At 34.9% G+C, this 23,978-nt stretch overlaps 4 protein-coding genes across 6 annotated transcripts; 3 read left to right on the top strand and 1 right to left on the bottom strand.

Moving 5' to 3' along the window:
* The first annotated feature begins 744 nt into the window (after positions 1-744).
* LOC123306893 (FK506-binding protein-like) lies at positions 745-2,001 on the top strand. The gene has a single exon (XM_044889083.1). It carries the CDS (start codon positions 903-905, stop codon positions 1,731-1,733), a length of 831 nt encoding a protein of 276 aa, XP_044745018.1. The 5' UTR covers positions 745-902; the 3' UTR covers positions 1,734-2,001.
* Positions 2,002-3,188: 1,187 nt separating this feature from the next.
* LOC123307203 lies at positions 3,189-7,049 on the top strand. Its single transcript, XM_044889424.1, has 5 exons — positions 3,189-4,429; positions 4,682-4,783; positions 6,298-6,435; positions 6,487-6,727; positions 6,884-7,049. Exons 1-5 carry the CDS (start codon positions 3,574-3,576, stop codon positions 6,993-6,995), a joined length of 1,449 nt encoding a protein of 482 aa, XP_044745359.1. The 5' UTR covers positions 3,189-3,573; the 3' UTR covers positions 6,996-7,049.
* A 285-nt stretch (positions 7,050-7,334) lies between these two features.
* LOC123307202 (BTB/POZ domain-containing protein 6) lies at positions 7,335-16,867 on the top strand. 2 transcript variants are annotated; one of them, XM_044889423.1, is made up of 5 exons: positions 7,335-7,761; positions 9,703-10,099; positions 12,199-12,415; positions 14,101-14,466; positions 16,243-16,867. In XM_044889423.1, exons 1-5 carry the CDS (start codon positions 7,656-7,658, stop codon positions 16,708-16,710), a joined length of 1,554 nt encoding a protein of 517 aa, XP_044745358.1. In that variant the 5' UTR covers positions 7,335-7,655; the 3' UTR covers positions 16,711-16,867. The 2 variants fall into 2 exon arrangements, with proteins under 2 accessions (XP_044745358.1, XP_044745356.1); XM_044889421.1 differs by having other exon boundaries at positions 9,700-10,099.
* A 1,447-nt stretch (positions 16,868-18,314) lies between these two features.
* On the bottom strand, positions 18,315-23,468 carry LOC123308280 (tetracycline resistance protein, class H-like). Of its 2 annotated transcripts, XM_044890870.1 has the most exons (5): positions 22,292-23,447; positions 21,635-21,736; positions 20,709-20,846; positions 19,058-19,298; positions 18,315-18,657 (listed from the first exon to the last, which is right to left on the bottom strand). In XM_044890870.1, exons 1-5 carry the CDS (start codon positions 23,235-23,237, stop codon positions 18,522-18,524), a joined length of 1,563 nt encoding a protein of 520 aa, XP_044746805.1. In that variant the 5' UTR covers positions 23,238-23,447; the 3' UTR covers positions 18,315-18,521. The 2 variants fall into 2 exon arrangements, with proteins under 2 accessions (XP_044746805.1, XP_044746806.1); XM_044890871.1 differs by lacking the exon at positions 20,709-20,846 and having other exon boundaries at positions 22,292-23,468.
* Between the last annotated feature and the right edge of the window lie 510 nt (positions 23,469-23,978).

Genomic DNA, 23,978 nt, shown 5'->3' with positions numbered 1-23,978 from the left:
CATCTTATACAGGGTGCTCCAACGAAAACTTAAAACCTCTATTTTCTGACAAAATGAAAATGTGAAATATCGATCGGACCCGTCAATTTCTGATTCGAGGGGGAACAACATTTCTACTTTTTCATTCTTGTAACTTCAACTTTATTATGGGGGAGAGCACGGGTAATCCGCTGAAGAAAGGGTGGAAATCATAAAATTATTTTTTAGAAATAACGACTCTGCGCGAACAGCGGCTTTATTTAATGAACATCCTGAAAAATTGTATATGCTGCTTACATTGTGCAACTGGTTGCCTTTGACGGTTCTGGCATAAAGTAAATCAAGGGTGTTTTCGGTGGCTTCTGGTTCAGTCAGAAACAAAAAAAGGGTGCATGAAAGAGACGAAGCGAGGGACCTGGCTGTCTTAGGTCATGTAGCAATGAATCCTACCTAATGTACTTGAACGTTTTCGACAAAACTTATATTACTGCATAGAAGTGAAAGGTGCCCATTTTCAGCATTTAATCAAAGATTAACAACTCTGATTTAATACACAAATCATAAAAGTAAGTACACTGTGTATAATTTGAGTCTGTGGTTTTGAGAGTTTTTACAGAGGTCTATGGACTTGATGTCAGTCGATGGTTTTGATTTTGAAAACCACAGAACACTAATAAACCATCGATATACTAACCTAAAAATCATAACCTTAAATAGGTTATTTTTTACCATAAACAATAACCAGAGACTTTCTCTATGACAATAACAACTCTAGATCCCAGACTAAGAAAAGGAATCATATGCATTACAATTCAATTTCTCAAGACGAGAAAATACACTATATATATAGAGAATATCAGGGCCGCTTGGAACAATATGAATTAGTGGAATATCTGCATCTGGAGAGAATTTTTAAATGAAATATGAGTCTTTCATCGTGGCAGTCCCCTGATAATAAAATATTAAAGACAGTAGTATCTGAAGGAGTGCAAAAATGTAAACCTACGGAAGGTAGCAAGTGCAAACTGCGGATTACCAATAGTACAAGTCTCGAAAGTTTAGACCATTTTTCCAATCTTGTAATTGGCGATGTTGACGGAGATTTGGGGAGACAACTTGAAATTTGTGTTACTAATATGTTTGAAAAGGAAAAATCAAATTTTGTTGTTACAACAGATAATTATGTAGTAACCCTAACGTTGGAATTGCTGGAGATGGAGTTTGCAGGTTTTTTGTATGAATGGGACGCAAGAAAAAAATATAGCTATGCTGAATTTCAAAACCAAAGAGGAAAAAATCACTTCAAAAATGGAAATTTAAAAGAGGCAGGTTTCCGTTTCAATAAAGGATTAAAAATTATTTGTTCTATTCCTATCGATGTTCAAGATCCACCAGAGACTATTGATACAGTTTCCATTAAGGAAATAGATCAATTAAAAGCAACCTTGTATAATAATTTAGCTGCATGTTTCTTCCAGAAAGAAGAATGGCCCATGGTAATAAGTTTTTGTGATAGGGTTTTTCTTTATGATGAAAATAATGTGAAAGCATCTTATAGAGCTGCGGTCTCTTATATTAAAGATTTGAATTTCGAGAAAGCAGATAATTACCTGAAAAAAGTCCTTGAAAAAGAACCAACTAATAAATCTGCCCTTGAGCATCATAAATTTGTGAAGATTAAGTTGAGAGAAGCTAAAGAAAAGTCTGATAATATTTCAAAGAAAATGATTCGTGATATTTTGAAAAATGACTAAAAATTTAATGAGATTAAAAATTTCTTAGTTTGGCATTTATAAATAATCTTTGCGTATTTTGTATCAAACTTCCATTCTATTGATATTCATACAGATGTTTTTATGCTGAATATATAGTATCATATAATGAACTGTATTTCAAATAGCTTCTCAAGTATTACTATTATGAATTCTCAATTTCGAATGCAAAATATCATCTAATATTCAGTTGTATCTTGTATCAACTTGGTTTACTGTCTATTTTGAAATAAATCATGTTCATAGCTGATATTTTTCTCTCAGTTTTGGATATAATTTTTTTTCCATAATTATAGAAAGTTCATGCATGGAAGATGTGCTGATATCGATTTATATTCTTCAACTTCGGTATTTTTTGATGCAATGAATTAGTAGAAAAAATTGCAAGAAGAAAAAAGGACCGTTTCTCATACCATTCATTACAAATCATAAACGATTGGTTATTATTTATACCATTCAAATAAATTATTATGCAGTGGGAGTCCCTAATTTGGATTGAATTCAGTAAATGAAAGACTTTTTTTTCTGTATATATGCTCAAACAGATGAGTTAGAATTGCGCTCTTTTTGATGTAAGAATGTTGTACCGTGTCCCAACTTTAAGATATATGACGTCATCCATAAATTTTTTAATATGCTATCCTAATTTTAATGACTATCCATTTAGCTATAATATCAAGTTACACATGCATATCAAATTCTTATTCCTTGTCGTTAAAAAGATAAATTATTTATCAACTACACAATTCGAAAATGAAGGAATCTGATTCAACAATCAATGGAATAATTCAGGTAGTTTAAAAATTGAATATCAAAAAGTATTTTTTTATTTCTTGTTACCTCTTGACATTCCATTTTTCAACAGCCTGAATTGTTTGAGTTTAATCAAAACCTTTTCTTTATTATTATTTTATGTTTATTTATTGATCTACGAAGAAAATAAGGATTTGATATTTGGTAGGCATGTGTAAAACTTATAATAATGAACAGAATGGTAATAAAAATTGGAACTGCAATTTAAAAAATTATCAATGATGTCATATCTTAAAATTTCGGGCGCACGCTGTATAACATTTCCTTACATCAAAAAGAGCGCAGTTTTAAAAGCTAATCGACTTATTGTCTCAGCTTATTTAAAAAGAAACTGTCTTGATAAACTGAATTTTTTCCGCATTTTCAGTAATGTTTTCGTTTTCACGTTTTTATACCATATATATTTGAAAATCCAATAAATGATTGAATTTTGGTAGCCATTTAGGTCTAGGGGATCTTTGTTTGATGGAACTCGATTTTCGTACTGAATTTCATCGAGTTATGTATTCGAAAAATAGCCTATATATGCAGCGTTCACATGTCCATAAACGTAAACAATGAAAATGTGAAAACTTGTTTCAATTTTTGCCGGTACTCAATTCCAAAGATTCGTCATAGGTAAAATGTATTTGATTACGTGATTACGATAATATTAAACACCCTTTAAAATTATCCGATTCTTGTAAAGAATCAATAACAATAATGTATTATCAAATCACATTGATTGTACAATTTTTTTCCTCAAAATTCTCGATAATGGGAATACACTAGATATTATCGAACCTGTTTTCGCAGCAGAATTTATAATTCGTTCTGATAGTGTGAAATTAACGAGGTTACCTATTGTAAATAAAGTTTTAGATAACTTTTATAGTGTGTAGTACTAGGTATATAGAGTGTCGTTTTATATCGTTGAAAAGTTTTTTCGTAATGTTATTAGGATACATTCCTAATAATATTCCTATAAGTAGTTCAGCGTGGGAGGTAAACTGCGAAACGGACTTTGAAAATGGAATTCTTCAAGAAATTGAAGTATATAATAATGAACACCACAGTAGAACCCGTGATATTCTTTTACATATTACCCGGAACTATGGGGTTCCTGGCTACACAAAACATGAACTTGGAAAAAGCGTGTAGAGTGAATCTTGGCTACAACACAACAGTGTGCGATGCCATGTTCAGAAGAGATCGCTCAGGTTACGAGGATTACCAAGAAATTGAAGTCCAAAATTTGGTAGCTAAGATGATGTCAATCAAAACTGCCATAGTGGGTTTTTTCCCGACCTGTTTGCTACTATTTTTTGGCTCCTGGAGTGATAGACATAATAGAAGAAAGCCCGTGATTCTTGTACCAATAATTGGGGATATACTCAGTTATGTATGCCTTTATGTTTGTGCGTATTTCTTTTTAGAATTATCTGTGGAGTATTCCACCCTATCTGATGCTCTGCCTTTTGCTCTCGGCGGTGGTATTCCATGTATAACGTTGGGAGTTTTCAGCTATATCAGCGGTATAAGTGCAGACAACGAGAGAACAGCCCGTGTTGGTGCTGTATCTATGTTTCAAAATACTGCTATTGCATTCGGTAATGCTCTAGGAGGTATTTTTATAGAACCCTTGGGATATAGTGGAGTTTACCTTCTTACCACAGTTGTGATGATTGTAGTGTTCATTTATGCATTACTCGTTATTAAGGACCCAAAGAAAAATGAACATCAACAAACTCATTCGAATTGCTTCAAAGATTTCTTCAATTTACAACATCTTAAAAATACATTCACAGTTTGTTTCTCTGAGGAGAGGAGATTGAAAATGTTGGTGATGATGTTCCTTACTGTAATGATTATGGGACCTTTTTATGGCAAGTATTTTACGTTCAGTTCAAATCTCAAATTGAGTTTGTCGAATTTCGAACTCTCCATTATTGTGTCTCCACTTGTGTCCAAGTGAAAATTTTGTCCGGAATTCCATATGTCGAAAAACAGTGGTGCTATTAGAAATACATATATGTATATTCGAAAATTATATTTAAAAGGTGTTTAAATTAATAGCCACGTTAACGCGTTCCAGAGTAACAATGAAGCTTTTCTATATAAATATGCTCTATTTACAGGTGAATTGGCAGTTCTTTATCTATACACCAGATTCAAATTTGGATGGAACGAAATTAATTATAGCATATATAATACTATACAGTTCACTATCCAAATTTGCGGTAAGTAGGCGAAGGATTTTTCCTCGAAAATAACGGGTTTTTGTGGTAACTAGTTTTATATTTGGTGAAATGTGGAAGAAGGAAAGGAATTTTGTAAACCCACCTATATAATTGGGATTTTCGCACACACTTTTACAACTTCGTTGAGGAAACGCGGGCTCCTAAACATAAGATTATTTTTGGTTTGTTAAAAGAAAACGCAAGAGATCCGATTTTTGCTCTGCGGAGTACCTCAAGTAATAATGATTTTTTTCTACAAGCGTGCGCGTTCAACCTTTTTCCCGCACGCATTCCAAGTTGCAAAGAGTCACTTTCCTAAAGAGTGCGGGAAAAACGCCTGCTATTTCTTTCCCGCACGCATTTGCGTGCGGGAATGGATTAGCAGGGGTTTTTCCCGCACGCAAATATTATAGAGTAAATTAAATTCTATCATCTTTCTATGGACAGAACGTCAACGATGAGAAACTCTTAGTAACGACATGCAGAATAACGTCTGTCATTATATATGAATTAATCAAATGAGATATGATCTGTTTCGTGAAATTGATATATTTATATATTTTAAGCGCTTGTAGAAAATAGTTATTTTCCTATCAAGTGCGGAAAGTGATACTTGCCCGCACGAAACTGCCGTTGCCCGAACGATGCGAAGCAGAGTTCGGGTAAGCAGTTGAGTGCGGGCAAGACACTTTCCGCAAGAGTTAGGAACAATATTTTTTCTACGAGCGCTTGAAATATATAAATATATCCATTTACCATTTCACGAAAAAGATCATATCTCATTTGATTAATTCATATATAATGACAGACGTAATTCTGCATGTCGTCACCATGGCTTTCTCATCGTTGGCGTTCGGTGCATAGAGATATGATAGAATTTAATGTACTCTATAATATTTGCGTGCGGGAAAAACCCCTGCTTATCCATTCCCGCACGCAAATGCGTGCGGGAAAGAAATAGCAGGCGTTTTTCCCGCACGCTTTGGGAAAGTGACTCTTTGCAACTTGGAATGCGTGCGGGAAAAAGGTTGAACGCGCACGCTTGTAGAAAAAATATTGTTCCTAACTCTTGCGGAAAGTGTTATCACTTTCCGCACTTGATAGGAAAATAACTATATCCGCTTCGCTAATGAAAAACCAATTATAAAAACTAAAGCGCACTGGATGCTGGAGTGTCACATATGTGACACTCGAACTTACATAAATTCGCTATACATATATACAGGATGACCCATTTTACAAGATTCACTGAAATAACTACTTGGAAAGATCCTGGATCACAAAATGTTTCAAGTTTGTTAGTCTTCAAAGGGGCATAAAAAGCAGATATTTAATCTGGACTGTTAGATTTCAGCATCAAACACTTCATATCTTCACAACGATTCATTTTATGGCAAAAACGAATAAGACAATAAAAATATGAAGTGTTTCATGCTCTGAACTATTGTTATGATGAAAGTACATTATAATAAGAGATATACAACTGCATAAACTTGATAAGTTTTATATTTCAGGAAGCACTTTTGCTTTATATTTTTTCTCGAAATATCTAGAACTAAGAGATGCTACTCTGGGAATTATAGCTATGATGAGTAAAGTTTCTGCATGCTTGTACTATGCATTTGCTCCCACCGGCTCGTTTTTTCTCATAGGTAAAACAGCAAACTTACCATTTGTTATGAAATTTTAAAAGAATTTTTCAGGAATTTGCATTGAAATATTTCATGGAACTGCTCACATAGCCATGAGATCAATAACTTCGAAAATTGTCCCCCCTAACGAATTGGGCCAGTCCAGTTCTGTATTCGGAGTATGCGAGGCAGTGATGCCTCTGGTTTTCGGGCCCCTGTACACAAGTCTTTATCAGTACACACTGACATCTTTCCCTGGTGCCTTTTTTATATTATCAGCTGGATTTTATGTCGTAACGGTATTTTTATTTTGGTAAGTATTCTCCTTTAACTTTTTCACCCTTTGAAGCTTTTAATTGGATTTTAGATTTTCATACAAATATTCATTATTTTTTCACTCAAACTTCAAAATTTGTCGAAAAAGAGCCTTATATAGTCTTATAGACTCTAACTCCTATATTATTTACAGTTGGTTGTACTATCTGAACTCGAAAGATGAAATAAGAAATAAGGAGAATCTACCCTACGAGGAAGACCCTCTGAATAGAACCAATATAGCTCAATCTACAGATATTTTATAGCCGCGCATGTAGACTCAATTTCTAAATGAAAATAAAAATTATGAACTCTTTCTTGTAAAGCAAAAACTCTTTATTAAGGTACTCGTTTCTCTATAAAGACTTCTTTTTTAACAATTGATATTTCATTCGATTAAATGGAATCGGAAGTAACACAAAACCAAAAGAAACCCTAGTTCAATCCAGGATTCTTGGTGCAAAAAACTCTCACCCTAAAATGTTTCAAAGAGGACCTTTGAATGTTTCCTCTTTTTAGGTCATTTGCACTTGAGTTTTCTCTATGTAGTAGGTTAAACAGCAGATGTCATGATGTCAACTGTTTATTATTCTGTCACTTGCGTCAGTCAATACAAATAAAAATAAAACTCCCAAGTGACATCTTTCGAGTTAAATAGGAGGAAGGAGAAGGAGTTATTGGAGGCTATGTCTCCTCCCAAAGACTGCTAGGATTTTATTCGTTGAAATTATAATGAAGTTGCGGAAGTTCAATATGTGTCTTTTATGATAAACCTGTGGCGGAAGAAATATAGTTTCAAGGCAAAAACTTGTAGGTTTGGTACATTGATTTAAAAAGCAGTTAGTGAATGTTGATTCCTCATGATGCTGTAGATTATCCGTATAATTTTAATTGAAGTTGATATTTATTTTTCGATAATCAAAACCATGGCTATGTCTAATTTATACTCGAAAATCTCCACAAAACCAGTGAAAAGGGCTCAGCAAGACAAGGAAACTTTGCCAATGTCTCAAACAAATACTTGGCTCAATGGTAAGTAGAAAATTTGTCAAATATAAAGTAGTTAAGAAGTATATCAATTTATGGCTCTGATCTTCATGTATACATCTGTAAACAGAATCTAAAGCTGAGATGGTGCTGCACTGAGAAATTCGGATAAATTTATATTTTTATTATACATTTTTTATTTCGAAACAGTACTTCAATCATTATTAGAAAAAATTCATTTAAAGAAGCGCCGGTTGTACACTTCATATATTTGTGTCATGCATTGATTAATGTTTTGAAAATCTGATAATGTAGTAACCATCAAGTCTTTTAACTATTGTTGGATTATTTTAAAGCAACTCGAATGTGTGTATCGGTCACACTGAGATCACAGTAGATCCCATTATCGTTCTTTCAATACCTCCAATGTTAGCAATGTCAGCATTGAATTGGTGGCTGGATTTCATGCAGTGATCTTATATCTTATGAATACTCTTTGCCCTTTGTCATGAAATATGAAGGAGCTAAAACATTGTTTCCTTTTTTGTACTGTAGAATCCATAATAAATGTTCTTAAATATGCACTGAATTCCAGAATACAATGGCTCAATGCAATGAGTTTTGTGTCAATTTTTCAAAGTTATTTTCCTGCAATTTCTAATGATATATTCAATAGTTCTCAGAATAGAATTTATATTTCATTATATGGAATTTATTGCAATGTCCATTTAGTACTGGCAAATTTCATTTGAGTTTTTGTTGAGAATTGCAACCATATAAATTATCACAATCCTATATGGCGAGTTGTTGGATTCTTTGAAAGTGATGCTTGTCTAATGGGCTTACCCCCTTTCACAATCTGATTTTCTTATTCGCTGGTGAACAAAGACATCGGAGAAGTTGACTATGTGGTTTTTGGTTGAATTGAGATCATATTAGATGAATCAGGAAGAGGGTGGGTGAAAAAAATCCTACTAGTGGAGCACTCTGATATTTACTTTAAATTCAACTGACTGATACCATCCACCACTACATGAATGCCCTTATTTGTAAGAAAATTCTGTTCAAAACGAACCTTGAAGAGGCGCACGTCAGCATTCATTATAACAGGCCCAGGACACGTTGAGGGCCCTAGAATCACATGGCCAGGGTTATTTGCTGACAAAGGAATGCTGTTATACTATAAGGCAACTTTCCAGAGGCAGCCCTAAGGCCAGAGGCACCTCCTATGGGTGCCGGGCCATTGTGCTGTCGAAGCACATGAAAGCTGATGAACTTACGACAGGGCATCAATGTTAACACCTGCTTATGGTATTCATCAGAATCAACATTACCACCATACCTTACATACAGGAGGTGGTGGTACTACATGTTCTGTCCAACAGACTCTTCCAACAAAATAAGGCAAGACCACATGTAGCCAGAATTACCTCAACTCATTTTGAAGGCAAACAAGCTGATTTGTTGTTTCCTGGGCCCATAAATGTTGTCTATCATCTTTCACCCATAGTTCTGGTCTGGGACTTTATGGGAAGATTACCCCATCGATCTCTGACCCTACTGGCACTTCCACATTATATACAAGTTGCCTGGGATGAAATACCTCAATCTATCATCCTATTAGGAGAAGAACAATGCAGAAGACATTTTGGTGGCTCAACACATTATTAATTTTTCCCTTTGATCGTTTGAAAGATACCTCATCCTAAGACACGTGTACAAAAAATTGTTCTAATAAATTCATTAATACTGGGTATTTTGTATAAGAAGCCATGATGTCGATAGGGGTATAGTATTATCACTATTATGAAGAACCCATACTTCAAAAGATGGTATATTTAGTTGGAGCAAAAACAAGCTAATAACTGAACGTGTAGTGGTTGAATAACTCTGTGAAAATGTTTATATTTTGTTGCTGAACGAGTTCTCCACCCTGTACTCACTATGAAATCCACCAAACCGTCAAATTCACCTGATTTCCAGCAGAAACCCTCTACAACGGCCCCCTCAGCGTGTCACCTCCCCAGCTGGTGCCCCAGAGGGAAGGCCTCCAGGTGATCCAACCTAGCAGCGCTTCCGGCTCGCCGTTTTCGAGTCCCTGTGTCTCCCCAGTGAATCCGCAAGGTACCCAAGATCCCAACTGGCAGGCCGTCAAATCTACAGTGAGAGAACGGAATGCGGCCATGTTCAATAATGAGCTTATGTCCGATGTGAAATTCATCGTAGGCACGCCTAACAACACTCAGGTTGTACCGGCTCATAAGTATGTTTTGGCCACGGGGAGCTCCGTGTTCTACGCCATGTTCTACGGAAGTCTGGCCGAGTGTAAAGAGGAGATAGAAGTACCCGACGTTGAACCGTCAGCTTTTCTCACCCTATTGAAGTAAGTGTGATTTTATCAGCATCTAAACATTACAGATTCATTCAGCCTTTTTGATATAAACTGCCCCACAAGAGTTAGGTATATCGTTTTCAATCGTTTTTAAAAGTATGTAATCTTCGATAAAATCGCTGTAAAATCATTTAAAACTCAATAACAACTTGAATCGATCCAATAAAAATCAGTATGAGACATTTCGTCAATCTGGTCGCCTTTTTTCTGAAGTTTGGTTCTTTTCATAGGCTTCATTTGAAATGAAGTCAGTTTATCAACGGCTTCGATTTGAAACGAGTTTTCTGAAAATGCCAAGTCTTGAATTAACAAACGCTGAGGCTAATAGGGCTATCGGAATGCTACAGGGTGGCGGTGGCCTAACTCAGGTTGTTGTAGCGGAAAGGCTCCAAGTCAGCCAAAGTGTGATATCTCGACTTTGGAATAGGTTCAGGGAGACACGTTCCGTGTTGGAAAGACCAAGGCTTGGTGGACACATGACCATAAGCGTCAAAGACTGGACAAGGCAACATATCAATTGAAACGATCAATGGCGTAGTGTCATTTTCACTGATGAATCCAGATATGGACGATTTTCAGATTTTCGAAGAATAAGGGTATGGACAATCCCACGCATACCCCGTAATCGTCGGCTATGTCCAAGAAGTTCATCCATTCCGAGGGGGTAGTGTTATGGTATGGGCCGGGATATGTTTCAACGGGCGCACAGATCTACACATTTGTCCTGGAAATATGACCGCCTTACACTATAGGGAGCATGTCATTGACAATGTTGTGCTAAATTTTCACGCAGCTATTGGTGAAACTTTTCAATTTCTAGACGATAACGCTAGATTAGATGATCATCAACCTACCCCAGAATCCTTAAATAATCTGGGAGAGCTTCTGCCCCGTTTATGGAACTACATTCCTCAAGAAATGTTCAACAACCTCGTGTGTAGTATGCAAAGAATGTGTCAAGCTGTTATTGATGCCCGTGGAGGCCATACATTGTATTGATAGTCTTAAAATGCTTGAATTCTCTGGGAATAAAATTTCGTTAGGTATTTTACTCGATTTTTCTTAACCTCCCTGTATACGCTGCAGACCTACAGGCTAAAATTAATTTGCAATCATACTAATATGAATTTTCATCACAAAAATCTTATTTTAACTATATTTTTTTGCCATTTAAGTCAATATCCCTAACTCATGTGGAGCAGTTTATTAGCCATTAATCACTGATGGTCTATCAAACATTCATGAATCACTTGTGATTAATGAGCCATTATTCATTGGTCTATCAAACTTTATGGTGATGATCACAGACATGATGATGAACATTTTACAGGGAATTTTCCAATATTTGTTGAAAATTTTTTGTATTCTACTCGTAAATTATGGCTATTATTCACTTGGATTGACGTCATACGGGTGAATAGAAGCCATCATAATATGCTGGTTGAATAATATACATATTTTTATATAACCTCCCTTGAGGCCTAATAAGCAAGGAATATATGACTACATATGAAAATCTGATGAAATCTTGCCTAAGCACAAAGTTTGGTAAGGAAGGAATTGCTCAAGCGATGCCTTGAAATATTCGTTGAAAACCTATGAACACGCTATTATTCAACTATGCAAAATTTTATAAACAGGACGTTTAAAAGGTGAGACTTTTTACACAGCAAAATTCGTCCAAACTATTCACAAAGTTTTTCGGAGTAGTCTTCTTCTTCAAACTAATGACTGTGACTTACTGTCACCCTTTGGCGTCACAATTATTTTCAATACGGCGTCCCACTTTTTCTACACTGGTTTCACTTTACTTCCCAGACTACAAAAGTTCTTTCGAATGACCCTAAACAATTATGCAGATTATCTCTTATGAACTGTTACCGTTGATGAATACCCTTATCATACTGACATCATACTTCATTTATGTTCTCAAAAAAGAATAGATAAAGAAACCTAAAAAATAGGAAAGTTCATTTTGCACACAATAACGATAAAATTCTTCATTCCTAAGATATGCCTAGAACAATGCTATTGAATTCAAAAACAGTCAACAAACGTGCCTTACGTTTATAGATCAATTTTTATTTCAGATACCTGTATTGTGATGAAATCCAATTAGAGGCCGATAATGTCCTCGCTACATTATACGTGGCTAAGAAATACATCGTCCCGTATTTGGCACGTGCATGCGTAAATTTTTTAGAGACCAGCCTCACAGCGAAGAATGCTTGTCTTCTTCTGAGTCAATCACGTCTTTTTGAAGAACCTGAATTGATGCAACGGTGTTGGGAAGTGATAGACGCCCAGGTACATATCTTTTTATTGCAAATTCTTAGTATTTCGGGCAACAACCTGTACAGTGCCGCGGGATAACTGCGATAAACATATGGGATTGAAATGGACATCAAATTGATTATTGTATTGGCTGTACAATTGAAGGTTGCTCATACTGTTTGTAGTGTAAACTAGGCAATAGAGGTTTTTTTCGCTCGAAAAAAAGCGGCGGTCATTTTTGGCAATATGACATACGAAAGACCTGCAGTCTTATGAGACTGAATGAAAAAAAAAATTAGGAGCGATGGACAATGGTTTGAAAATAGTTCCATCTGAAATAAACTTCATTTGATGAAAAAACGCTAGAAATTAATCTTAACTACCAATTGTCACAGAATTGTGGTCTCATGGGTATTATTCTATAATTTAGGACTCGAAATATGGACTATTGGTTTTGGGATCTGTTTCTTAGAACATCTGAGAAACGGTAGTACTGTTTCATTCTTATTGTCTTGATAACGTAATAGATTAATGAATATTCAGTGTTAATTCTATTGTTTAAAATTCCATTCATGCCAATTTATGCAGCAGGGCGCATAAGGGCAAGATATTGATAAATTTGAATTGCAGCTATATATGTTCGAATTTTTTTCATACTAATTCCAAGCGTTTTGAGACACCGTTATTTTTGCCAACTAACATGGTTCGAATATTCACCCTGTTGCAAGTTTCATTCCCATATAAGATCGCATTTTTCAAAATTCAACTATCTAAAGGAAATTTATAAAAGAAATTTGACTTTTCATGGAGCACTTTTGAGATGAATATTCCCAGGGGTCTCTATTTCCGATAACATGCATGGTGTAAATGAATAGAGAAAATTTAAGGAGTGATTCATTGTCGGAAAAAAATGTGGGTCTTTAATATATCGTACTTATAGATAAAGTTCACTAAAGATGGCACGTCAAAAGCAACTTAAAATTCCAGAAAACCAGAAAACTGAAATTTCCATATAAGCGATAGGAAAAAATATGTTGCTGGTTTTCCTCTATAATTGGAAAGGGTAGAAAAAGGCACCTGTAAATTTGTTTTCGCAAGGAACGTTTAATATTATTCAATTGAAAATCAATTTTTGATGGCTTGGTTCATTTTGAACAAATGAGGTCTCTTGTGATTTCTTGCTGAAAATAACGGTTTTAGCTTGAGTCGTATAGGCTAGAATTATCTTCGAACTTGAATATACGTAGTAGTCGGATACAATACTGGGAAACTCCAGCAAAATTTTTTGGTTTGTAAGAAAAATTTTGAAAATGGTTTTTCAGGTGCCATGTTTTTGGGGGTATTTAGTTTAAAAAAAATGCATGCGAGACCCACACTATTTTCACAAGGAATCATACAAGATGAGCATATCACGACATTTTCTAAGGAAAAAAATTTTCTCGCAGTCCAGGAAAACTAAGTCAAAAAGATTGAGTATTTTCTCGAATAAGACGTTGATGTGAAATTTTTTTAATAAGTCTTGGTGCTTCATTTCAAATAATAAACCTTCTGAATCGGAAAAAGTAATGTTTAGTGGAGAATCACCAAAAAAATAAAAAAACTAGTTCTAGTACTCCTACATAACATCGACTCAACTGTGATGGAGAACACTGTATGGTTTCAGTAAGGAATCTAGGTGAGATATCGTGAATTGGGTACTCATGAGTATGTATTTGCAGGCAGAAATAGCCCTCAAATCAGAAGGATTTACGGAAATAGACAGGGCAACGCTGGATTCAGTGTTGGCTCGAGAAACTCTCAACTGTAAAGAAATGAATCTATTAGAGGCAACTCTCAATTGGGCAGCTGCGGAATGCGGGCGCCAGGACATTCCATCTACTCCTCAAAATAAGAGGAAAGTCCTCGGGAGTTCTCTTTATCTCATCAGGATTCCGACCATGCCGTTAGAGGAATTTGCGAATGGAGCTGCTCAAAAAGAAATACTCACACAACAAGAAACTATCGATATATTTTTTCATTTCACAGCTAATTTTAAACCTACTCTTCAATTTCCAACACAGCCTCGAGCTGGTTTGAAATCCCAAGTAAGTATTGTCTTTTCTTGAGTTAATTGTTTGGTTGACTAGGTTCATTTTCATGTAAGGCCATTCTTTCAATCCTTTTTTCGGAATGTCCCCGATAAAGTGAGATCTGAAGTTTCGATCATTTGATTTGGTCATAAGTGATCCTACACTAGATTCTCTGTAGAAATTTGCGGAAATTTATTCGTACACGGTGTCCGAGTTTAAGTGTCCCTATACCTTATTGTGAAAACTAAAGGAGCGAGAAGAAAAAGTTGAATACAAAACTTGTTTTTAATCGATTGAACTTTTGTTTTTTATAACTCACCTTAATACAGGGTGCTCCGTTTTTTCCCTGTAGGTATCAACTTTCTTATTTTAAATGGAACACCCTGTATATTATTGCATTTTTTAAGGTAACTTTGGTATGACAACCATGGTCTTATATAGCACCGATTCTGAGATATTCGACTATTTCGTAAAATTTTGACAGTTGTAGGTACTCACTAAAATAGCTGATACAAGTTTTCTAATCAATGTATCAAAACCAAATTTTGTCCAGCTCTTGTCAACATATTGGATCATATGTTACATCTCTATTTTTAGCAATCTGATATACAGGGTCTGCAAAAGTTAAAGTTAAAAATTCAAATAGAAGTTTAATCAAAAATTAATTTTTCGAATGGCAACCTATATTCTTTTCTTCATGTAGAGCAGTTTAAAATGAGCAAGAAATGTTTCAAACTTTTTCTGTAAAGTGAATAGTTTCAGAAATATGGACGAAAAAGTGCATTTTCCCGTAAGAACCAACGATAATTATTAATTAGTGTGTCTGTTATATAGTTGGCTTTGATTTTTTTTATTAATTCAATTAACTAGATTGACTTATGAGAGACAAAAAGACTTTTACTTTTTACTCATAATCAGTACTCGCTCTCAATAAAATTAAATTATTTCAACTTTAAAGGGGGACTCAACTAACAGACATACATTTTTCTCAATATAATCAAATAGTTGTCTGACAACACAAAAAAAAGACTCAAAAATAAACAATAAGATACGTGCTAGTTTCATTAGTTACCATATTCTATCAGCTTAATTGATTAATTATCGTTGGTTCTCCAAGAAAATGCACTTTTTCGTCCATATTCCCGAAACTATTCATTTTACAGAAAGTTTCAATACATTTTTTGCTCATTTTTACCTGCTCTACATGATGAACACAAAAAAGATATAGGTTGCCATTTGAAAAAATTCAGTTTTGATTGAACTTCTATTAGAATTTTCAACTTTACTTTTTGAAGACACCGTATATGAGATTGCTAAAACTAGAGAAGTAACATATGATCCAATATGTTGACAAGAGCTGGGCAAAATTTGGTTTTGATACATTCATTAGAAAAGAAGTATCAGCTTTTTTAGTGAGCACCTACAACTGTCAAAATTTTAGGAAAAAGTCGAATATCTCAGAATCGGTGCTTTATAGGACCATGGTTGTCATAACCAAATTACCTTAAAATTTGACAAGGAATCCAAAAATGCAATAATATACAGGGTGTTCCATTTAAAATAAGAAAGTTGATAGCAACAGAGAAAAACGGAGCACCTTGTATCAAGGTGGGTTATAAAAAATGAAGGTTGAATCGATTACAGACAAGTTTTGTATTAAACTTTTTCCTTACTTTCTACAATAAGGCATAGGGACACTTTAACTCAGAAACCCTGTACTTCTTATGTAAAATCCTGCATGTACCATGACCACTCATCACAGAATAAGGGGAAATAACGATCTTTTTGCAGGTTTGTCATAGATTCCAATCATGTGCCTATAGATCGAACCAGTGGCGTTACAGGGGTCGTTGCGACAGCATTCAATTCTCAGTCGACCGACGAATTTTCGTGGTCGGTTTCGGCCTTTTTGGATCCTCGAATGGAGCTGCGGACTATATGGTCAAAATCGAGCTCAAGCGTCTGGGACGAGTTCTCGCGGAAAACAACACTACCTTCTTCTCGGACGGCTCCAGTAACACCTTCCACGTCTACTTCGAGAATCCGATACAAATCGAACCAGAATCATTTTATACAGCCTCTGTAATATTGGACGGTAATGAATTGAGCTATTTCGGTCAGGAGGGTATGAGTGAAGTTACCGTGGGTCAAGTGACATTTCAATTTCAATGTTCGTCGGAGAGTACAAATGGTACGGGAGTTCAAGGTGGACAGATTCCCGAATTGATATTCTATGGACCAAACTATGAGGAGTTGTAATGATAGTTGCACTCTGAATGCTGATAATTTGTTCATAATGTTCTGTTGATTTGTTTTTTACTTGCTGACTTTATTCTTATAGTATTCACTCGAAATGGTTTTATATTGGTGATATATTTAAACTTTAAAACTATAGAAATTATAATTATTTAATAGATCCAGGAATTTTTATTTCATTTAGGTTTTGATTTCCCGAGGTTGATGGCCTGGACAGAAAGGAGCTTGAGGCAGTAATTAGAAAATGCGAACGGCTGCATCGAGCTCCATAAAATTTTCAGATTTATAACTAGAAGAGTTGTTTTTTCAGAATATGTATCACATGTCCATCTACGGTTATTTTTATTGGGAGGAAAACAACTCGAACGGTGACTATCGAAAAATTTCCAAAAAGATGGAATCAATTAAATAATCGTCAAGGCCGAACGGCTGCATCGAGCTCCATACAGTTTTCAGATTTATAACTAGAAGAGTTGTTTTTTAAGAATATGTATCACATTTCTCCATTCGTTGTGAAAAAGTGAACTTTGAACGAGATGTAGACTGTGGTAACAACCTTATTGATTGGTGAGTTTTTTAACTAATTTTCAATTCTTCTTTTGACCTATGGTAAAACGCTTCATTTTGATTAGTTATTTTTTTTTTTGAGAAACTGCATATATTAATTCCAAATCTTCAGACTACTATTCGGACATGCTTGCAATACTCAACTTTATAACAGAAGATTAACAGAGTGAGTCTTTGACTCATACAAATATTTCAATAGTACATTCTTGAGGTCAAAAGAAAAATTTTTTCCTATACCATTTTTTCCGATTCTGCCCTGATAGAAAAATATAGTTTTTTTTTTTAAGTTTTCATAAAGAGCTGTGCCACCCCTGGAAAGACAGAATTACTAGATAAATCTGAGGTACAACACATCTTGGATCTTTTAAACAGAGTATTCAGCCGAAGTACCCGAGTTTTTTAAATTTCATAGATACTTTTTTGATTTTTGAACATCAAATTACTCGAAAATGGCGTATTATACAATAAAATATGAAGAATACTTTTATTTCACAGAACGTTCAAATATTTATCAGATAGCGTCCAACTTAGTTGCAAGAGTTGGGTTCTGGGTTCTTTGAATTTTTGGTATTTTTATGGTACCTAATGGTCAAAATGAGAAAACTGGAAGACGTGGCTGATATTTTGTATTCGAAAAAGATTAATCAAATAAATGAAGAACTATATTCCGAAATTAATTTTATTCCATAAAACCGTTTGTGAGATAGGACTAAACAGCCTGTATCTTTTTAACCGAGCCGATTAGAAAAAAATAGTAAAGGATAAAAGTGTTTCTTTTGACCCCAAGAATCTACTGTTAAAATATTTGTACTAGTCGAAGACTCGCCCTATATAAAAAAAAGCAGGGCATGGGGCGTGAAAACATCGGAAGCAGGGAAGGAAAAAATGATTTCAAAAACTGGAAAACGGGGGAAGAAATCACATTAAGGAGGATAGATAAATAGTATTAAAACAATCAGTGAATTGTTATCAATATCAAACGTATAACATTAGGATTCTCGGTTACTATGTGCAATTATGTTCATGGTGTTGTCAAAGGATGAAATATTTAAAAGTGGTGTATTTATTTTTCTTTCAACAGAAAAACAGATGTATATTACTAATAGTAAATATCAAAAATAAATAATACAGAGAACACTTATTCTACTCAGATACCTTAACAGAATTGAATAATTATATGTTTTGTTAAAATTTACTTTTTTAACTTTTTTACTTATTGCCATGCAAATAACACAGTAATTTGGATGTTATGCTTTGAGAATGTCCAAAGATTTTTTTCTTCCATTGGTGATGGCTTTCATTAAAAGATTTTCTTCTTGTTCGATTTGCAATTCCTTTTCTTTTGTCTGCTTCCTTTCTTCTTTATTGAATTTGTACAAACATCTGCGGAATAAAGTATTTTGTCTATTTAATTAAAAAAATCAACAGTGTTTTTACATGGAAAGAAGATCAGAAAAGAAATATTCAGATTGTTCAACCTGCAGCCCTACCTAAAATTATCCTCCAGAGCTAAATCTTTCCTCCATTCCTTACCTACAATCTTTTTGTGCATGATCATCACTTCAAATTTAATTACATACATCTTTTCACATAGATTTTTTTTTGCATGACTGCATGTGGATTAATCGAAGATGTCGTGTCTATGTTTTACTGCGCCGGAGTATTTCTCCATTATCATAACTGATGATGATGATGACGATAATACCGAAACCGGCTTACAATTATGATCTTTTGTTTCCACTTTTGTGATATTATAATGTGGATTAGTTTAGGCTATACTTACATGAATAGAGGCAGTGTTATCATGTACAAAGTAGCAGACACTAAGTAGAATGCCCCAGGGAAAACTTTTATGGTGTAATGGTATAAAGTTGTATAAAAAGGCCCAAACACAAGGGGCATTATTGCCTCACAAACCCCAAACATAGAATTAGTCTGGCCGAGTTCATGAGGCGGTACAATTTTTCCCATCAGCGATCTCAAGGCGATGTGGCAGGTCCCGTGAAATATTTCCACCAAGCAACCTACAAAGAAATATTTACTTATCAATACTTGAATTTGAAGATTGAGGTATACTAGATGAAAATCCATCAAAAGAGAATGAGAATGATTTAGTAATGAAAGCCTATAACGCATAAGTTTGTGAAATGCATGTTTTTATTCTTAGAATATCTCCAACGAACATTTTTTGAGGAGTGAAAATATAACGTGCGTTCAAAAAAATTCGTCGTCAAGTAGGCTATGAAATTTTGAAGGCTGATGTTCGGTGGCTGAACGTATGTCTTTCCTTGAATTACTTCATCTTTCCAAAATGTAAACAATGATGACATTAACCTATATATCGTAATTTTGTACGGAAAGGCACTTTTCAGAAAAGGTTACCTGTAAATTTTACAACGTTCGAAAAACATTTCTTTCATTGAGCAAGATGACAAGAATCCAAACAATCTGAGGCGGTTAGAAAAGTTCTCCGTAAAAATTTTAACCGTCCACTATTTTCATACGTAAGAGACATGAATCTTGAATTGATCGTGGTAGTATGTTTTTTTGTAAGAAGGTTCTAGTTACTTCAGTCATATGAATAAATCACAGTAAGATTCTCAATAAAATGTTTATTAATTCTCTAGAAATATTGAATTGATTCAGTCATTACTGAAAATCCATGACTAAACTAAAAGAACTGAATTACATGAAAATAGCTATTGGACAATTTATTCAAATTCAATTCAGCTATAAAAAGGCATGATGCTTTCTCCTTCATAACGTTCTGCTATTGAAGTTCCATAAAAGAAAGTATATAGGTCCACATTTTGCCTTTGACTGATGCATACTGTCAGTATGCATCAATTTTTCTCGGATGCTACAAGGTTAGGTAATCACAACCTTTTCAGTTTTCTGATAACATGTCAATCTTTATGGAAACAAATGGATATCTTTTTTTCAAAATCGGGTGGCATATGCCAACGGATACTCCATCCACTTGAGATAAAATCTGAAGAGAGGTTTGTCGAGCTTCTGTCACCATGTTTTCATTATTACTGAACTCTAGAGTTTTCTGTTTTGGTATACCACTTCCTTTTTTGTTTGAACATACCTGTTTCGTCAACACATCGCAAAACAGTACAATGGAAAAATTCATTCTTAATAATCTACAACAACATAGGCTTCAATGAAGTCGCCGGAACAGAATATTTCCATTTTCACTTTCACACGTCCGTAAAAACCATCTTTATGATTTGCTGATAATTTTAATTCAACAACAACCCAAAATGCTAAAATGACAGTTCACCTGGAAAATAGTAAAGCACGAGCTAAGAATTACGTTTAGACATGAAATATCGACGTTCAAAATTCCATAGCCTACTTGACGACGAATTTTTTTGAACGCACGTTATATGGCGAAATGAAAACTAATGAATATTGTGAATACTGACCTATGAGGAAATATTGTCCTGTTGGAACAAATGCATACACTAAGCAAGCTGATATTTTGCTGACCAATGCAATAATTCCCAAAGTGGCATCATCAAATTTGAGTTTTTTCGAAAAAAATGATAATGCAAATGTCGAACCTGAAATTACATAGTATTAATCTAATTCCTAGGAAAATATCGTTATAAGTAACTTGAATAATTATTGTTCAGGAAATTGTCAATTTTATAACTACTACAAGAGAATTACAGAAAATTTTCGAAATGTCATCCCTCCATCTCAATACATTTTTGGGCTCTGACATAAACATGATTTATTGATTTTCTTATAATTTCCGGTTTATTACTTTCATTTCATTGCATGGTGCTTCAATTATTTCTTGAAGAAGATTACTGGCATCAATCTCCTCCAAATTAAGAAATAGTCCAACGGCGATAAGTCTGGAGATCTTGGAGGCCAAGGAACAATATTTCCTCCCCTCGACCTATAACACGGCCTACATAACTAACGATCATAGCAAAGGTTATAGATAACTCTATAATCTTTGGATCGTAGGAATCTCGGACCTGCCACAGCCCTCTTAAACTGTGTTAAGAAGGCTGTGGACCTGCAAACTGCAATGGGGCGTAGCACCGCATTTCTGATTATTCATTTCAAATGGAGCAATTTGAAAATACAACCCAAGACTGAAAATTGGCCTGTATCCGTAAAACTAACGGTATCAGACCCATTAAGTGGGGTATTTTTGGAACCTGCTCAATCTCAGCTATCACTGTATGCAGTATGCACAGTTAAATAGGTTTTACCCTGTATGAACCCTGTATAAAACAAATGAAAGATGAATTTTGTGCCACATTGGTACGTTTTGTAATCAAACAGTTTTTTTTATAATTTTCATAAAATCCTGGAAAATAAAACAGTTACTCACCAATGATTTGAACGATGAATTGACATGAGCTGAATATACTGTAGTTGACTTCATTCCATCCGAATTTGTACCTTGTGTACAGGTATAAAACGGCAAATTCACCTTGAATTGATAGAAGTACTTTAGGAAAAATTGAATCTCAAATAGTGAGAATATAATGAGAATAAGCTGATGTCTAACGGTAGATTTTGAGTGCTGGATCAAAACCATAACCAGGACGGTCAGCCATCCAGGTCCTGGACTCGTTCAACACTGCTTGGTTCCATGAACGAAATTTTTTTACTAATCAAAGCTAGTATTTGGTCCTAAAAGGACGTTTTAAAGATTATTCCAGAATAAAGGCTCTATTTGCCTACTAATTTCAGAGATATTTTCTTTATTTTATTTTTTAGGCATATATAATCGCCTTGAATTTTGTATCACTGTTCTACAACTGGTTACTGAGTGTCAATTCGTTGATCGGATCGTTATTGTTTAAAGAAATATGTATATGCATATAACTCGGGAACCATTAGCCATTAGCGTGGTCCTTTAAATTTTTTTCGAGCAGACCTTGCTACTGTTTTTTCCTGCATGACTTCAGCTTAGTTTTTGTTCAATGAAAGTTCGAATATCATGTAACATCATTATTTAGCAATAACCTGTACCTAAATTTACCTTGTAATGGGCCTATAATCAAAACCGTAGCCATCATTATTATGATCACCCGCCATTTCCTATTGCTTGGTCCTTCTTTGAAGCAGATCTGGAATGTGCTCTTGACGTGCTGAAGATCCAAAAAATCCTGGACGAAATTTTTATTTTTCACCTTCACCACTCTCCTCTCTTCTTTCTTTGGATCCTTAATAATGATCATCCCGTAAACGAGACATCCACACATGATGATGGTTACAACGAAGTAGGACCCAACAAGGCCTAAAGGCCCAATAAAATACCCACCAAGAGCGTTGCCAGTGGTCATAGCTACGTTCTGAAACATGGATAGGGTTCCTATGCGAATAGTTCTTTCTTCTTCCGAGCTGATGCCACTGACGTAGCTGAAGGCACCGAGAAATACACAACTCCATCCTCCACCAAGGGCGTAAGGAAAACAATCGGTGAGCAGGACGTAATAGATGGAGAGTTCCATGAAGTAATAGGAACATGTCATCAAGCCTAATCCGCTGATTATATCACAGACGATTGGTATTAAAATAACAGGCTTTCTTCTTTGGTGTCTGTCGCTCCAAGACCCAAAGAACAACATGAGTAGGGTAGGAAAAAATCCTATCACAGCAGTTTTAATCGTGAGCATCTTCGCTACCAGTTTCTGGACCTCGGCCTCATGGTAGTCTTCATACCCTGTATGATCTCTGTTGAGCATTGCGTCGCACACGGATTGGTTGAATTGAAGACTAACTCTGCAGGCTTTTTCGAGGTTCAAATTTTGAGTGGTTAGCAATCCCATCACACCAGGTAGAATGTAGAAGAATACTAATGGTTCAACCGTTATGTGCGTAACAATATACTTGAATTTTTGAACGAAACTCCTTTGATCTTGTTGGATGGTTTTGGCAGCAATAATTTCCATGCTGATGGCTTTCGGTATATTTGGAAGCGACATTTTGACTGGATTAACTCTTGAAAATGAATAATTGGAAACACTTGCAAAAACTAATGTCTCTCACAACATATTTGGTAGTATACGATCTTTCTTTACATTTAACACTAAAACTATCCCTTTTCTACTTTCATGGCGCTAATATTAACTTATCTGCCCATTTTCTTATCGTTATTTTATATTGGATATTCAACATGAGATTCTATTGTACGTAAATTGTGGACAAACATCAAATGCTTTCGAATGTTGAGTTAAGATCGGAGGCTTAAAGCTTCCATTCAAATTCTGAGGAAAATAAACAGTCGGAGGCGATCTTCTTCAGTCGTGTTTAATTTTAGAACGATGAGAATTTTTTTCTGATCCGAATGCTAATATTGTTGATTTCTTAGCACGGAAATAATTCGAATGAATTATCTGCGACTCTGAGAACACGTTTTTTTGTCCAGAAAACGTGTTAAAAAAAATTCCACCTAATCTTGAATAATCTGAGTTTTTATAATCTTGAGCAAGAATTTTTCAAGTCGATGATTTTTGGAAAACTACTTGAAGAAGCGTTCGGATATTATTGCTTCATTGGTTGTAGATTTATTGGATTGAAAATAATTTTCATCTCCGAATTTCTTGAAGATAACTGCAATAAAATGTGTTGATCCATTAGCAGAGCTTTTGGAAGCCAGTGACGTTGTTTGATGGAAGAATCATTTGAAATGTTTACTATCGGTTTAGGATGACGGAAAAAAATAT

Source organism: Coccinella septempunctata, chromosome 2, assembly GCF_907165205.1.
Source record: "Coccinella septempunctata chromosome 2, icCocSept1.1, whole genome shotgun sequence".
Lineage (NCBI taxonomy): Eukaryota > Metazoa > Arthropoda > Insecta > Coleoptera > Coccinellidae > Coccinella > Coccinella septempunctata.
Note: the sequence above shows the minus strand (reverse complement) of the source record. Positions and strands in the feature narration are given on the sequence as shown.